Genomic DNA, 17,438 nt, shown 5'->3' with positions numbered 1-17,438 from the left:
CTTCTCTTTCTTTATTACTACTACTACTACTACTACTACCACTACTACCACTACTACTACTACTACTACTATTACTATTACTATTACTATTACTATTCTTTTTATTGTTGTTATCGTTGTATTATTATTATCTATAATTTATATAATTAACCTCCTTGTTGTTCGACACTAGTCTTGTCGGATTATTTATTATTTCGATACTCTTGCACTTAGGAGAAGACATCAATTTTTTGTTCGTGTCATGTTTTTGGTGTCATTGCCGGGGAGGTAAATTTTTGTATAGATTATATTATTTGTTTTATTTTCTCTTTTCACTTTTCTTGTATCTAACTTTATTTTTTTTTCTTTTGTTAGAGGTTTCACTAATGGTATGTCAAACAAGTATAGTATAAACTCTTATTATTCAATTGGAAACCACACACAAAGGATGTTCTAATCATATTATAAATTATTAACATGATCACATTAGTCATCTTATTCGATTAATGTAAATACTTGTAAATCTCGTCAAGCATTCATGATTATAACTTATGTTAACAACAAATCAAGTCACATGAATCCCACAAGAACAAGTGCACTATCATACATAGTTTTCCCTCTTGATGCATCTCATTTTAATTTTAAGCCAAACATTATTCAACTTTTACCTTCTTTTCATGGCTTAAATTTAAAAAATCCATACTTGTATTTAAGGGAATTTGAGGAGGTCTGCAACACGTATAATGACTCAAATTGTGGCATGAATACCATCAAATTAAAGCTTTTTCTTTTTTCATTAAAAGATAAAGCTATAATTAAACATAAAGGATCAAAGCATCTTTGATCAAGTTAAACTAGTAAAGATATCAAAGCATCTTAGTAAGTATACCATGCATATATGCAATTATAGGATAACTGATTAAGCATAAAGGATCCTAGCATATATACTATTATATAAGAAATTAAAAAATATTTAAAAAAACTAGTGTAAAAGCAAGATGCTTACTTGTTGAAGACTTTAAAACCAGAAACAAATAGTAGTTTATTGTTGTCATCAATTGATTCTTTGTTCTTCAAATTTATTACTTGTCACTTGGTGCAAACAAATTTATGTAATGCATCTTCTAGGATTCTATTAACTATACTTATAAAGTATGCATTTGCTTTAAAAGTCAGCTAACCAAATTGAAATTGAACTGAAAAGCTCTTTATAAGAACAAAAACTTAAACTCTAAAATGGAGGGGGGAAAAAGGACAAGATAGTAGAGATGAAGGCTAGAGATGTGCAGTAAAGGCGTACAAAACATCTCTCTATACTTTTCTATTTATACTAATGTAACCAGATTGGTAAAGATTACTAGAATTAATTCATGTTGTTTTACTGTAATTACCCACTATAAAAAGAATAAAAACTTGACAGTTTTTAGCTCTAAAATCTTACATTTTTTCTTTAAAAAACATGTTTAGAAAGATGAAGAAAATTAAGTATTTAGACCTTTTTTCATGGACTGGATATACATAAATGAGTTGGCAAAAAATAATAGCTAAAAAGTTACTTTATAACATACCCAAATCTGAATTTCAAAATAGGTTAGTCAAAAACAAATCTAGGTCTTAGGACTCATTCCTATGCCCATGTTTATGCTTGAACCCAAGCCCAGTATGAGGGTGTGGCTTAAACCCATACTACTTTACCACGAGTAATATATGAATCTTTAATTTTTTAATATATAAACTATAAAAACACCTCATTTTCTTTTTAGGTGGGATAGAAGGTATTTAGTTTCACAAAATTATGTCAACCTAAGTTTTTTAAAGATTAATTTTTTATTTATTTATAATTTATTTTAATTATGTTAATATTTCATATTAATGAGATTTTATTTATTAGAGAATAATTTCTAATAAAATTTTAATGCTAAAATTAGTGAATTTCACTTTAAATTTTACCTCAAATCTCATTAACCATGTTTTATAAAAACAAATTTCAACAATGATCCCTTGAAGTTTCGATAGGTGTGTGTCTTTTTGTCAAATTCAGTTCCAATTTGTCCTCTCATATCGTGGAACAATCCTCTCAGTGATTCTTTTATAAATAAGCCGAGAAAATTCAAGAATTGGTAGGGTTTTGAGGGATATTAATAATTTTGTTTTTGTATTTTTCCATAACCAATCTCTATAAAAAAAATCTAATAAAATAAAAGTATTAAAAATAATATAAATTATATTTTAGAATTTTATCTACCACTATAATTTTTTGAGTTAAATATTTCTTTCATATAATATTAAATCTGTTTAGATTAACAAGAAAAGTGTTGATTTACCATGGAAATTGCAGTATGATTTTAACGCCATTATACTTTGGTTAGGAATTTAAAATCTGTTTGTTATAAAAGAAAATTTTTAAATAAGGGCAGGAGATAACCATTCAGGTAACCTCTATAGACATGATGAATTTCTATCGTGCATGGTTGTAAAGTTTTTTGTTGTTCCCATTCTTTAGCACTTTCTTGATGGATATTGATTATATTATCGGTATTCATAAAAATATATTTAAAGAGTTTCTTCACTTTTCTTTTCTTAATTATAGGTATAATCAATTGTTTTTTTAAGTTCATAAGTTCATACTTTATATATATAACTATATATATAGTTATTTTAGATATAATCATGGATTACCTTTAGTTCTAAAGTGTTTGATTTGTTGTTCTTGTCTTCTCACAAACACCAACTAAAGAGAGCCTGCAACACCAGCCATTAAGCCACGGCTGCAGGTAAATTTTATGATAATATATAGCAACCCAAAAAAAGAAAAAAAAAATTCTTATGGTTGCTCTAGTTTGCTTGATTAATTTCAGAAGGGAGGTATGGATGTTACCTTCACCATTCCTGACTTTTTGGTATCATTTATATTTAAATAAGACTGGTCAACTTTTCCACCTAATAATGAAGAATCTGCTTAGTATTTAATTTATTTTTCATATTCCATTTGATTGTAGATTGCCACGTTTAGATGATCAAAGGCCATATAGAACTTTCATGCATGTTTGGACATTGAAATCTGCACTGTGGTATTCTTAATATATTGATTCCAGCAAAACTACCAATCATGGATTTTGATTCAACTTTTGAATTTGAAAGAAAGGCTTTTAACACAAAAATTACAGACAAAGAACACACAAGGTGATAGTATACAACACCCTTCTTGGCATTATTGTGTTCAAATTTAAACTTGCACCTCACGATCTTGATGTAGACATTATCCACTAGACATGGTTTGGTGTGGTATTTGGTGGTGTTGGCGCAGAGGCAATGCGCTTGCCGCGTTCGGACCGGCTATTCTCGGCAAACTTGAGGCTTTGCTGGTGCATTCCCTTTTGCTTCTCGTCCTCATCCCACTCTGATGCATAATAGGATTCTTCTGTTGACTTCACTGCGTCTTTAGAAGGCGGAAAGAACATGCCGCCCCATTGTGGGAAGTAAACCAACGTCACAGGGAGAGTGCAACCGCAAATCATGACACCCATCCAGGATAGACCTGCAGCTGTGGACAAACTTGAGCTCGAAAAGAATACTAGTTGTGTCAATCCGGACCCAAAATTTCCACCTGCACCAGTTAGGCCGGATATGATGCCCAATGATCGTCGAGAAATAAAGGGAATGATACCGAAAGTTGCTCCACAAGCAGCTTGAGCTCCAATAGAGAAGAGAATCATAGCGGTGACAGCAAGGGGAAGTGAATTAGCTCGACCGAGCCAAATACAGAAAACTCCTCCAAGTGTTTGTAAAATCCAGAGCACCCATAACCTGCCTCTCATCCCGAAGTACCTCGCTGCTACATCAGAAGAATATCCACCAAAGGGACGAGCTACAAGGTTAGCCATACCAAAGGTAGCAGCAATGACACCTGCTGTGTGAAGCTTTAGATCGAACCTATTAAACATGTCAACATAACTTTTGATTAGTCAACATATCACATGAGACGGCAGGGTGAAGATGCATACCATGATTGGTTCAAGAATCACCTGTCATAGAAGTACTCGGCGATAACATTGTCGGTGGATAATTCAACTCCCATGGAGTAGCCATATAGAAGGACAAAGATCCAGGTCCTATAGTTTGTAACAGCATACCAAAGTACCTGAACAAGAGATAAAACACATTGAATAATTAAGATTTAATGTTTGTTTTTTTACTTTGAGGTATGAGCTTTAATGGAGAGTGGGTATAGAACTTAAAGAAACTGACCTTGAAGAACTTATCTTTAGCAACATCACCCTTCTTCTTGAGGGCTCCGAGATTCCCATCAGGCAAGTCTTGGCCTAGAGTCAAGACCAAGATTCCCGTGATAACATGAAGCCATCCTGGGAAAAAAAATGCTATCCTCCAAGCACTGAATGAAGTTGAACCAGCTCGCTTAATGAGCTCGTAGACCAAGGGCATTACGAGCTGAGTTGCACCTCCTCCCATATTGCCCCAACCGGCTGCGGTTCCATTGACAAGTCCTATAATCTTGCTGTTAAACATTGTGCTCATCCAGTACTGGCATGACACAAACGTTGCAAGAGAGAATCCAATCATGAAACGGACTGCTAGGTATCCTCCAGCTGAGTTCACAAACGACATGCAAAACACAGTTGGGGCTGAGAGCATGATCAGAAACGCACACCCATATCGCGGCCCCAAGAGGTCACAAACTGCACCCATTACAAGCCTAGAGAAGATGCTTCCAGAGACAGAAGCAACCCCAGCATTACCAATGTCACTTTTGGTTAAATTGAGGTTGTCCCGAATGATAGGAACAAGGGGTGCTGCAGCAAAAGTGGAGACAAAACAAGTGAAGAAGGATATCCAAGAAAGGTGAAATGTTCTCATATGAGGGTTAGCAAAAGAGAAAATCTTGAACACTTTGGCCTTGTGCTCAGAATCAACTGGCAAGGCAAATTTTGCTGTTGTATCTGTCGGGACTATAGGAGAGGCAACCGAAAAGGCAAAGGTTTGTTCTCTGCCTGTCACTCCATGCATGGAACTACCCGGGGAACCTTCAATATCGCCCATTTTGTATTTTTCTGAATCTCTATCTGGAATATGAGAAAGGGAAGGGGAGACACAGAAGAAGTGATCAGATAGAACGCGACTTAAAGCTGATTTGTTGTTGTTTATGGGAGGACAAGTGTAGAGTATTTATACTGTGGCAAGGGTTAACATTTGGAGGTGTGTGCTTAAATTTGTACTTTAAGGATCTGTAAGGGCCAAATGAGATTCCATTGGTTGAGAAATATTAAAGAAACAGATTTGTATAGAATCCACTTCGCCACATCAGGTTCTCAACAGAAAAGGTCTCATGGAGTATCCCAAAGGATACATGGGCCCACTAGCTCTTAATTTGAAAACTCTTCAAGAGGTAAGTAATGATGTTCATACTCGCTCGACCTCCCTCCAAAAGTCAACTTCATTCCTTAATATGAATCCTAAAACACAGTTGAGTGAGAGACGGGAATCCTGAAGGCAACCATGTTTTATATATATATATATATATAAACTTTTTATATCTCATCCAGGTTTAGCAAGGTGAATAAACTTATAAATTAATTGATATATTTGATCACTCGTGTTTTGTTTAATAAATTTCTAAACTGGTTTGAAATAAATCCAACCTGTGCTAGGTTTTGGATTAGAAGATTACCGATTTAATTATTGAGTTGGTTAAATGACTATGATAAATGGATAAAGATTCAAATTATACTCCTTTTTTAACTTTAATTTCTTCGTTAACAATGACAGGCTCACCACTTAACTTCTGCTGATTAAAGTTTTTTTGTATACATTTTCACAATCTCCCCATTGAATAATAATAATAATAATAATTACTGTTATTATATAGACAAGGAAGTCTAGATCATCAGCCATATTTAGAATTTTATGCTGGATGCTTAATTATTATGAATATAATGCATGATAATGGGCTGATAGACATCTTGAACCAAGGTCATAATTAGCGTGTACGGCATCCATCTTGATTCAACAACGACCCCAACTGGCCTGTTAAAAGCCACCATTAACAGTTTGATTCCCAGGGACTAGCGTAAGCTTTCTTTGATTATGGGAGTGCTTACCTCATTGCATGTGGATATTATCGATTTAATTTCCTCTTAATTATTATGGTATCTTCATCTCTTTCAAATTTGCTACGTGACATCGATCCTTGATGGATCCATCTATTGACAATAACTTATTACTTAGAATTTGCGAAAATGTCAAAAAAATTTTGCATAAAACTGAACCTGGATGCTTTACTAGTGTTATTGCCAACACACTAACCGACCTGAGGGATTTATTTAATAGACTTTGACATTTCCCGTAAATTGCAAGTCAACCAAGCCCCATATAAAATTTAAAGTCCTCCTATCATCCTCTGCAATTCCAAATCAATTGTTGACACTAAGACCCTAGATGAATGCTTTAAAATGCACTTTATTTGGCTTGCCATGGCCTACAATCTCCTCCAACTGGCGCATGGTCAAAGGAAACATATTTTCTTATTCTAAAAGTGCAATTTTCTCCCTTCCTTGTAGTCCACTCGCCAGTTTCATGGAGATAGAAAGCATGTCATCCAAGCTTGCCTTGCCCTTTCAAAAGCTCTTAGAGTTTTTTTGGTATCTTATTTCAGGGTACTTGGGACAGGACAACTTTCTTTTATGGTTGGAATTCACTGGAAATGAAGGGGGAGTACCTTGAAAACCTGTTGTGTGCAATATTTTAAAGCTTGGAAATTATGAAACGATAGTCTTTGTTCACATGTTATAAGAGCTCTTGTATTTTTATGCATATGTATATAAGAGCTCCATTATAAGACCTTGTTTTGATTATCAAAATGCTCAGTTTGATTCCTATATATATATATATATATGGAGAGAGAGAAGTATGTGGGCATGCTTATTTGTCGGTACACGTTATTATGTGTAGGATGATAAGTGTGATTATTGATAAATATATCTGAGTAAATTCCACTTTCCATTAAAGCTGGCAGCTATGGAATCAAATTTATTAAACAAATTATTCTAGAAAAACCAATAAATATATTTTATTCGGTGCCGAAAAACCAAATTTATTATTATTTTTAATGTAGAAAGTCATTTTATGATAATTCTAGATTGCTTGAACACCAATTTTGTCATCAGATAGATCATCCATGTAAAATTGATATGTTAAAAGACTCCTTTTTAGTCTCTTTTCATCAATTTATTTTGAAAAAATCATTCCAAAGTTCCAAATAATTATAAATTAACATTAAACATCTAACTCAAATATGATATAATCCCTATAATAAACATAAAATTTATTTAACAATCAACCCAGAAAAAAAAAGGTTGAAATAATAGAAGAATGATTTTATGGATTATTAATTTTAAGTTATATAATCCATAAAATTATTGGTTATGAAAAAATCAAATTTATATTTTGACAAGGCAAATTATAAAAAAGAAGAAGAAGAAGAAGAAGAGAGAAAACCAAACCAAAGTCTTTTGGTTTAAACCCGAACAACACTAACCCTATTAGCCAGTTTTGCACTTTCAACTCAGTTAAAATGAACCAATAACAAATACATTCAATTTAAATTTGGTTTTTTTTTTATTGTACTAAATGCAAATCAAGAACTGCTAACAAATAAACGATACATTCAATTTAAATTTGGTTTTTTTTTAGCAAATCAAGAACTGCTAACAAATAAACATGTTTTAAAGGTACCTTGGATTTATTATTTTCTGGTCAGAAACTCAATTACTTTCATATCTAAATGTTTAGAGGTTAATATGCTAAATTTTAAGTTGTTTTTGTGTAGTATTTTAGGTTTTATTTTAATCACATATTTAATATGTGTTTAGTTAATTAATATTTATTATAATTTTACATGAATTTTACTGAAAACTTTCCTAAAACTTTGTTTATGAAGAAATTAAAAAAATAACATCAGTAGTTTAAGTTTTGTAACCACTCATAATGCATCCTACACGGTGATGAGAAGACATTATTGATACAAACCTAACTCCAAAACAGTAGAAACAATTTAGGAATGCTGATGATGCGATCACGTCTGATTATGGCCCTATCAATCCACCAAAGAAGAACTCATAATATAACTCAACCTAATCAAAAGAGAATAGTCTATGAATACAACGCAATGCATAGACCAAGACATATATCTATATTAATACATTGACTAATGCATTATTTCAATGAATATAGATATAATGCTACAACAAAGAAACTTAACCTGAATATAATCATGTGGTTTTTCCATCTTTCAACTCCATATTTCATTTGCGATACCTGACTGGTAGCTGAAGGAGCAACACTTGGCAACTAGATAACCTTCAAGAAATACAATGAAGCTGTCTGACTCAATTTATGACTTAATTGACACATGCAATGGATTTTGTAGTTTTGCTTGTTGATATTCACCAACAACAGTAACAAATTTTGAATGGAAGCGATGAGTGAACCTGAATGTGAATAATATAAATCATATATTAAGACTAGTTTTTGAGTTGAATTGATTCTTTAATATGATATTAGAATCTTAATAATTAAGCGGTTACGAGTTCGAATCTCATTAATCTTATTTATTTGATAAAAATTAAGTAAAAGGTAATGTGAATCTGTGCTAATTTCAAACCCAAAGAGCTTTCATTTGAGGGGAGCGTGTTAAAGAATAATATAAATCATATCTTAGGACCTAATTTAATATTTTAGTTTTAGGATTGAATTGATTCTTTTACAGAACATATGCCTCCTAGTTCTTGATGGAAAGATGGTTAAACCAAATTCTTATTTAAAACTTTATTTATTTAGTCAAAATCCTAATTTTTTTATTTATAAATTCTTTTTTTTTTTACAAACCATATATTTTATTACCAACATTATTTTTGAATCATAAACACCTAAATTTTAACTTATTATTACCAAAAAAACACATTAAAAAAATATTTTAACAACTAATATAACCTTATTTTCAATCTCAAATCAACATTTAATTGGTCTAAAATTCAAAAATTAAAAAGAAATTATAGACCCTGATTTAAAGGAGAAAACCACTTTTATTTAAAGTATGTTTTGACATCAAAGAAAACTAAGCCTCTAGAATCTTATGCAAAAATTTCAATCCAATTCAGTGGTTGGGTCTAAATTTATTACCTTCAACATAAAAATATTCATTAGTGGAAAATCTGGTACATAATTGGCCAATGAGATTTGGCCTAGTCTTCTATTGTTTTTTTTTTTAAAGAGAATGATATGTCATTTGTTTGTTTAAAGTCCAACCATCGAAAAGGTGGCTAGAAAATCAAGTGATAAGTTTTTTATATCTAAAAACCTATTGTAACATATTTTTACTTGAAAAAACTAATAAACACTCTAGGAGTCTTAAAAACTTATTTTTCAATCTTAAAATACTTATCAATCAGTCAAAAACATAGAACCTAAATTATAGTTTTTTTTTCTTTAACCCCTATAAATGTTTTTTATAAGATTAAAGTTGAAAAACACTTCAATGAAAATTCTCATGTTAAAAGGACATAAATATTTATTTTTTTTATCACTAAAATATAATTAACCAACCACTTTCTCTCTTCTCTTTTATTTTCTAAAGACTTTCTTTTTTCTCTCTCAAAACTGGAAATAAAGTCTAGAAAATAAAGTTTAAGGCATAAGTGTAAAAGTGTAAAATTAAAAGGATAAAAAATGTCTAAATATAGACTATCAATTGGGATGAAAATAATGTTTTTATGCAAGAATGGAAAAAACATATTATTTTTTATTTTTATTTTGGTCACTCTTTATTTAATTGCTTTTTATATTTTAAATTGAAATTTTATTTCATTAATTAATTTTCCCCTAATTCAACTCTGAAATATTTTCAAATATCTTGAATTTCTAAGAATGTGCAAACAAAATAAAAGCCTCAAACAAAAATATCACCATCATCACATACACAATCAAATTAAAAATTTTAAAAAAAATTCAATGAAGAAAAGCAACATTGTTCAATCACATACACAATTAAATTATTTTTTAAAAAAAAATCAATGAAGAAAAGCAACATTGTTCAATCACACATAGTAACGAACAGTAAAATACCTTTCTCTTTTACATGTATTGTAGAATTTTTTATTTTGATAAATTCAATTGGTTTGATAAATCTAGTTTGGTTTTATACTAATGAACTCCATAATAACCAAAACCATATTTGAATAGAAATATTATTCAATTTCTAGTTTTTTATTTGGTACTAAAACACCAAATTTATTATTATTTATTAATATACAAAATCATGTTATAATTCTTGATTGTTTGAACACCAATCTTGTCATTAGATGATATCTTCCATGTAAAGTCGATACTCATTTTTAGTCTCTTATCATCAATTTATTTTGAAAAAACCCATTCCAAAATTCCAATCAATTATAAAATAATATTAAACATCCAAGTCAAATAATATAATTCATAAATCATAAACATACAGTTTATTTAACAATTAAGCCAAGGGAAAAAGGAACGAAGACAATAAAGGTTGAACTAATAAGAGGCCATAGTTTTATGGATGATTAATTTTACGTTATAAACAGACATCAAAAAACCAAATTTACAAACCAAGGACTTTCGGTTTAAACCCGAATAGAGCTCAACCCTTGCAGCCAGTTCTCCACCTCCATCCTGAATCTGCCATTCTCGTCATGGTCTAGCCACAAGGTGCCAGTTACCTCATGTCTCAACGTTCATACGTTGACGAGCTACTCAAGACAAGATTACGTAGTTTATATTTTATAACTAATCATAATGCATCCTACTCTATACTGAGAAGACATCGATCCCTACAAACCCAACTTCAAAACAGTAGAAACAATTTAGGAATGCAGATGATTATGGCCTTATCAATCCACCATAGAACTCTGCATAGTATAACTCAGCCTTATCAAAAGAGGACAAAGTATAGAGACAACGCATTGCATTGACCAAGACATGGATATGCTAATACGTTGACTAATGCATTTCATGTCATATGATATATAAACATTGCACGATTGCCTTCAGAGACAATGTGGAGATCAGGTACATTACGGACGGACTGCTAGATCAGATTCTCCAAGTATTCTTTCAAATTTTGGGCATGCTATCTCTATGGATGTAGATAATGCTATCAATTAAAGAAACTTATCATGAAGATAGTCATGTGGGGTTTTCAACTTTCAACTCCTTATTCTATTCATGACATACCTAACTGGTAGCTGAAGGAGCAGCACTTGGTAGCCAGATAAACTTCGAGAAATACAATAAAGCTAGACACCATGAGTACGAAACAGAGCCTTCCTATCAATATGGAGTATTTCAGAACAACAAGTGCACATGTCCATGGGATAAACCAAATTTTCAAGTTTCATAGTACAAACAAGCTCCACTCCACCATTTGAGTGTTGGCAGGAAGATGAATGGAAACTTTACAAGTCTAGCAATCTAACCTCATGGCAGAGGTGACAATTTAAGTGAAGAGAACTTCAGGGTCAATAGAACGAACCTAATTCCAACAGTTGCTGTGATGCGAGGCTATAAATATTTCTCGTTTTGGCTAATCTCATATTAGAGTCCATCGCAACCAATTCCATCACAACATGGGCAAAGAAAGAAAACCTAATGAAGGTTTATTATATACGCATACTAAGTGCTGGCACTACCCCTCCTTTGAACAGGTTTGTATAGCACAACAGTGACAAATTTTGAATGGAAGCGATGAGTGAACCCAAGTGCCACCACAGAACGTGGGGTCTCCTGGTTCTCAATGTAAAGATGGTTGAAAATCACATTCTGTGGCAGTGGAAGTGTTTCAGAAGAGTCTGCACTTGCAGGGTAGCTAAGCAACGAGTGTTGCAGGTGTGGAGGCACTAAAGGTGGGTCCCGTACCTCATCTTCATTCCCTGGGTATGCATTGTTGTAGCTTGAATCAGGTGATCTAGGAACTTCAAATCCCGCAACAGTTGCATCTTCCTGCACCATGATCAAATTATTAGATCCCAACATAATATCAAAAGCCCCAAAGTGGCAAGTTTTCTACTTACATTATCTTCACTGAATTGGTTGCTCATGTTGAAAATGACAACGCAGATGGTTAACAACACAAAGTCATCAAGTCTGCAATGCTCTAAAACCTGAAAACATAACAATCCCCACATAAGCATCTTAAAACTGTAATTGCAGCACCCAAATATTTAACTATTTCTCAAATTTATTTCAACGAAGCAAAACTTTATTTTATATTAACAATCTCAAATTTGTTAAGCACGAAATCATTGCCATTCTTTCTTAGCATTCATGCTTATGAAGTTCGATTGGGGATCTCAGTAATGACCTTTCAGCTAACTCCCAACCCATACACTTCAAAACTTTCCCACAAAGGAGAGGTTCTAAGCATTCCACGCACACCGAATCACATTCTTTAACACAGGTGCCAATACATACAGCTACAAAACCACCTCTATTTGCATTGCGCACCAAAAAATGACCCAAAAACAAAAACATAGCTTGACACAACACAAAACCCAATTTCTACGAAAGCACACGAATTCATCTTGTGAACCAAAACTATAGCCGACAATTCAATTAATAAAGAGTCTACCTAATAACCCTTGTGAATGGCTATAAATTTCGTTACCATAACCTTAATCATCCTGACCCATGTCATAAAGAAATGTTACTCTTTTCTTCACAAAAGTAACACAAAATAAACCAAAAACAAAATAACATGACATTAAGCAAATAAAGCATTGATTCCCTAAAAAACCATCAAAGAACTACAGTAAAAAGAAATCTCACACGGGCACAATCTTTCAGCTCAAAAAATCTTGACTTTGATCAAGAATCAGAATATCCAGCTATAATTCTATTCTGGGCAAAAAAAAAAAAAAACTCAAAAATTGAATAAGCAAAATTTGAAGCCAGAAAGAAAGAAGGAAATTTGTAGCCGAAAAGAAAGAAGAAGATGGCTGGCTACCTTGAAAAAGCTGTTGATGAGAATCAATCTCCGATCTGGAACTTAAAAGGGTAATAGAGGAAATAAAAAATATGAGTGAAACAAGCAGAAGTCGTAGTTTGAGAATATGAGCGGTCGCCGGAGTTGCCTTTAGCCTTTAATTTTGGAGCAACATGTTTAGAAAGTTGAACCCTAAGGTGGTTGAGGTGACACGGTAACGTTCCTGTTACTGCTGCTGCTTCAGCTTGCGTGTACGTGTAGGCAGACTGAAAAGGAAAAGACAGAATACCCCTAACTTGATATTACAATTTAAATTACAATTATTACAAATCACCATTTACAATTTAGATTTGGCCAGCGCTATATTTACGGGGCGGAGTAAAAATATTTTGAAAGAAAGTTTAATTTTGGGTTTTGTTTATAAAAGTCACTCGTGTTATAAATTTTAGAATTATTAAAAATTTATATAATTATTAATTTAAAGATTTTAAAAAAATAATTAATATATATATAAATTGAAATGATATTTATAATTAATAAAAAATATTTAAAAATATTTAAAATATGGAAAATACATTATATGCTTACAAAAAAATGTTTGGTGCGTCAATTTAAAATCTTTTAACTCAATTTTTTATTTAATTTAGATTTCAAAACAAATTATTTTGAATTTATCTTGATATTATTTAATATAAAAAAGTAAAAATAATTTTAATAATTAATAAAAATATGATTATTTTTAAAAAAATTAAAATGATATATTTTTAAAAAACATTAAGTCAGTATATATTAAATTGATTTACATCAAATTAAATTAATTTAACAAATTTACAATTCTAAGTGATGAACTACATCAAGTTTTAAATATTAAAAAAAAATCTATTTTGTACATTAAAATTAGTTTTAAATAGGTTCTTTATATATGAATCAGTATAGATGGATTCAATAACGGGTCATCCTTCCTTACTTTCTCTGTCTTTATATAAAAGGTTCCCTCTCTGTTCCTTGCGGGTCTAACTCCATTTCCTTTCACATTTTTTTGTAACTTTAATCCTTTGAAATTCGAATTTTCCTTGAGTTTTAATTTACATTTTCTGCCATTGACTCTTCCTTTCTAAACTTTTTTCTTTCGCCGAATCGCTAGTCTTCACAGTAGAAGCCATGGATGGAGTCATGTACGGTGCATAGGACAATTCATTGGAAAAAACAAAAAAAAAGGTAGAAGAAAAGCGAGAATCAAGAACACAGAGACATTCTTTATCATGAAAAACAAAATGAATGTAATCGTGGCTTTTTATACAGCAAAATGCAACTGTAGCAGCTTAATTAACATCGTCCTTAGACCTTCCTCGTTTAACATTTTTTTTTATTTATTTATATGGGTGTCCGGGTCAGCTTGTGCACATCACAGCTAATCCTCACGGCCTACTCAATACCCTACAAACCCAGTAGGCATGTAAGGCACCGTGGGGATGACAGACATGCACGCCAGGACTCGAATCCAGATACAGTAAAAGGAGACAAGCCCCTTCCACCACTAAACTCAATATTGGAATGCCTCGTTTAACATCCCTGGAAGGACAGGGAGCATACATACATGACACTTGTGAAGGCATATATTGTTGACTTGTCAAAGTTCAAACACTAGTGAGATTGCGACATTCATGAAGAATATCAATGAATGGTAGTGAAAAAATAACATCTTATAATATAGATTGCCTGTCAGTTACCGCGTGTCAATTTACAAACAATATAAATCGTTATGATAGGAGCAATTGAAAGTTAGAGCAGCAAATATTATGTAAAACTCAACTGCCATGGGTCTGCTTACAATAGTAATAATAATTTTTTATTTTATTTTTAAAATTAAATCTTTTTTAATAGTAATATTTTTTTAATTTATTAATAATAATATTAAATATGTTTGATTCAAGTTTTTATAGTTTTTAATTTTACCCTTCAAATAAAATATATGATTTTTTCAATAATAATAATATTTGTTTTTACAAATTTAATAATAATAATAATAACAATAATAATAAGACTCATATTCTTTGAGTTGGCGTCCTTACAAGACCCAAGTTACTCAGGTTTGTTGATACTAAACCTAACTTTTTTTGGTATAACATCGCTTGTCTGACTCAATTAATATGAGTCTGATACTTTTACCAGACCCATAATATTTCAGACTCCAGATGTTAGTGTCTGACAGTCATTCCTAATCCAAGCACCTAAAATATGATTCTTTTACCAGACTTGAGTGTTTAGGATCTGACATAGGATCTGATAGACATGCCTAACCCCAACATTCAGATTTGATAGTTATGTTTATTTTTTAAAAAAAGATAAAAAGAATCCTTAACTTAAAAATTAAAATTTTATACTATGAAAAGTAAAGGTAAATTAATATCTATATTGCACCCAAAAAACTTGAATAGAACATTTTATTCCTAATCATTCTTCTAATACTAAATATATCTCATGAAAAAAACAAGTCACCCTTAACTGTATATTTAACAAGTTTATTTGGCAAAAACAACTATACCATTATACTACATCAATTCATAATATTTTATGTTATAATGAATAATAAAATGATAAACAGTGAAATATTGATCTCCTTTATTATAATATATAATATTTGATAGAATTGCACATTTCTTGTAGCCCTGTTTGCGAGCTATTTTTATGCTCTTAATGGCATACATACCTCAGACATGAAGACAAGCAATAAATAAAGTAGCTAACCTAATTAATGAGACATTGCTAGAATTAAGTTTCAATTATTTACATGCACCTATAATATTTTTGAATGGAAAAAAAGAACATGTAAACAATAAAATTATAGAACTTATTTAGTGATGAAATTAACTAGATCATCACAATCTTTCCATTACAACATCATCAAACTATATATATAATAGTGTAGGACCAAATTTAATTTCTACGTGCATGACAGTTAGTGACATATCTGATAACGACTAAAACATTACACAATGTAACAATAAAAAAAAGAAATAATTTAATAAGAGAACTTTCTTCATCTAGATCAACATTAGAATGATGATACGAGAATAGTTGCTCTTTTATTTATTAGCATTTTTATTTCAAGTGTTAAGAAATAGATTTATTTTATTTTATTTATTAAAAATAGAATAATATTTTTAATTTAACCTATATATAATTTATTTGTTTTCAAATTAAAATAATAACTTGAGAATAAAGTGATCAATGAAACCCTAGCCTTATTATCTTATATGTTTGTATTTCTCTTTGTTTAATTTGGATTGTTTCACATGGTATCATAACATGATTTCATGATTTAATTATTTGGAGTGATATTTGTTCTATTTCTACAAATCTAGTATTTTTTTCTTTTTAGTTTCTGCAATTTGGTATTTGCATTTTATTTCTGCAAATCTAGTATTTTATCTTCACTTTAATCTTTGCAATTTGGTTTTGACATTATGTTTCCATAATTTTTTTTTTGAGTGATTATATAACTTCAAGATGGCTATTGAAAGATATGATGCACTTCAGTATATGAATGTAAGGTTGGATAAAAAGAACTATTCATATTGGAGTTATGTAATGAGAAATTTTCTAAAGGTTGAAATGATGTGGGGATATGCTAAGGGAACTTATGTGATACCTAGAAATACTGATCAGGGATATGTTGCTTTGATAGATATATGAGAAACAAACAATGTAAAGATTATTAATTAGATTAACAATTTTATTGAGCATTTCATAAGTACACTATTAGTTAAGTATAAGACAACAAAGAAGGTTTAAGATAATCTCTAAAGGTTAGTTATGCAATTAAATTTTGCAAAACAGTATCAATTAAAAAAATAAATTTGAGCTTTTCCCATAAGAATATAAGTATTCAGTAGTTTTATTCTACAATGACAGATCTTAGGGATCATTTGGTTATTACAGAATTCGTAAAATTAAAGGCATGTGGTGCCTATATTAATTGTAGAGAGTAGCAATAGTTGATATAGTTTATACTAGCACTTTGCAATGATTTTAAAGTACTTAAATGGTGAATTTTGTATTGTTCTCCAGTGTCTTTTATTAACTTTGTTGTCATTGAGTCATTAGCTGAACAAATATGTCTTCAATCTTGTTCTGAAAAGAAAAATTTTTCTGCTTTAAATTCTTTTATAATAGGTAATTAGTACTTAAAAGTGTATTTTTATCAAAGTTTTATATCATTATTTTACACTTGAAATATCAATAACTCCTTAACAAAAACATGTTTTATAATACAAGTCTGGTACCATAAAATACCTTAATTTATGGTAAATATTCATCCTAAATGCAAGCCTATCATATAATTAAAAGGATTGATTGATGAGTTGAAGTATTAAAATTGAAAGGACAAAGAAAGGGTTCGGTAATTGGGTCATATCTAGAGCTGTAGATCTCAGAT

General features: G+C 30.9%; 2 protein-coding genes across 3 annotated transcripts; both read right to left on the bottom strand.

Annotated features, from left to right (window-relative positions):
* Nucleotides 1-3,038: 3,038 nt before the first annotated feature.
* LOC105115954 (high-affinity nitrate transporter 2.1) lies at nt 3,039-5,150 on the bottom strand. Its single transcript, XM_011013049.1, has 3 exons — nt 4,228-5,150; nt 4,005-4,120; nt 3,039-3,912 (listed from the first exon to the last, which is right to left on the bottom strand). The coding sequence occupies exons 1-3, from the start codon at nt 5,035-5,037 to the stop codon at nt 3,246-3,248; spliced, it is 1,593 nt and encodes a 530-aa protein (XP_011011351.1). The 5' UTR covers nt 5,038-5,150; the 3' UTR covers nt 3,039-3,245.
* Nucleotides 5,151-11,329: 6,179 nt separating this feature from the next.
* On the bottom strand, nt 11,330-13,245 carry LOC105115952 (SNF1-related protein kinase regulatory subunit beta-3-like). 2 transcript variants are annotated; one of them, XM_011013047.1, is made up of 4 exons: nt 13,022-13,245; nt 12,844-12,915; nt 12,090-12,179; nt 11,330-12,018 (listed from the first exon to the last, which is right to left on the bottom strand). In XM_011013047.1, exons 3-4 carry the CDS (start codon nt 12,114-12,116, stop codon nt 11,692-11,694), a joined length of 354 nt encoding a protein of 117 aa, XP_011011349.1. In that variant the 5' UTR covers nt 12,117-12,179; nt 12,844-12,915; nt 13,022-13,245; the 3' UTR covers nt 11,330-11,691. The 2 variants fall into 2 exon arrangements, with proteins under 2 accessions (XP_011011349.1, XP_011011348.1); XM_011013046.1 differs by lacking the exon at nt 12,844-12,915 and having other exon boundaries at nt 13,022-13,244.
* Nucleotides 13,246-17,438: the final 4,193 nt, after the last annotated feature.

Source organism: Populus euphratica, unplaced genomic scaffold (genome assembly GCF_000495115.2).
Source record: "Populus euphratica unplaced genomic scaffold, PopEup_1.0 scaffold816.1, whole genome shotgun sequence".
Taxonomy (NCBI): domain Eukaryota; kingdom Viridiplantae; phylum Streptophyta; class Magnoliopsida; order Malpighiales; family Salicaceae; genus Populus; species Populus euphratica.
Note: the sequence above shows the minus strand (reverse complement) of the source record. Positions and strands in the feature narration are given on the sequence as shown.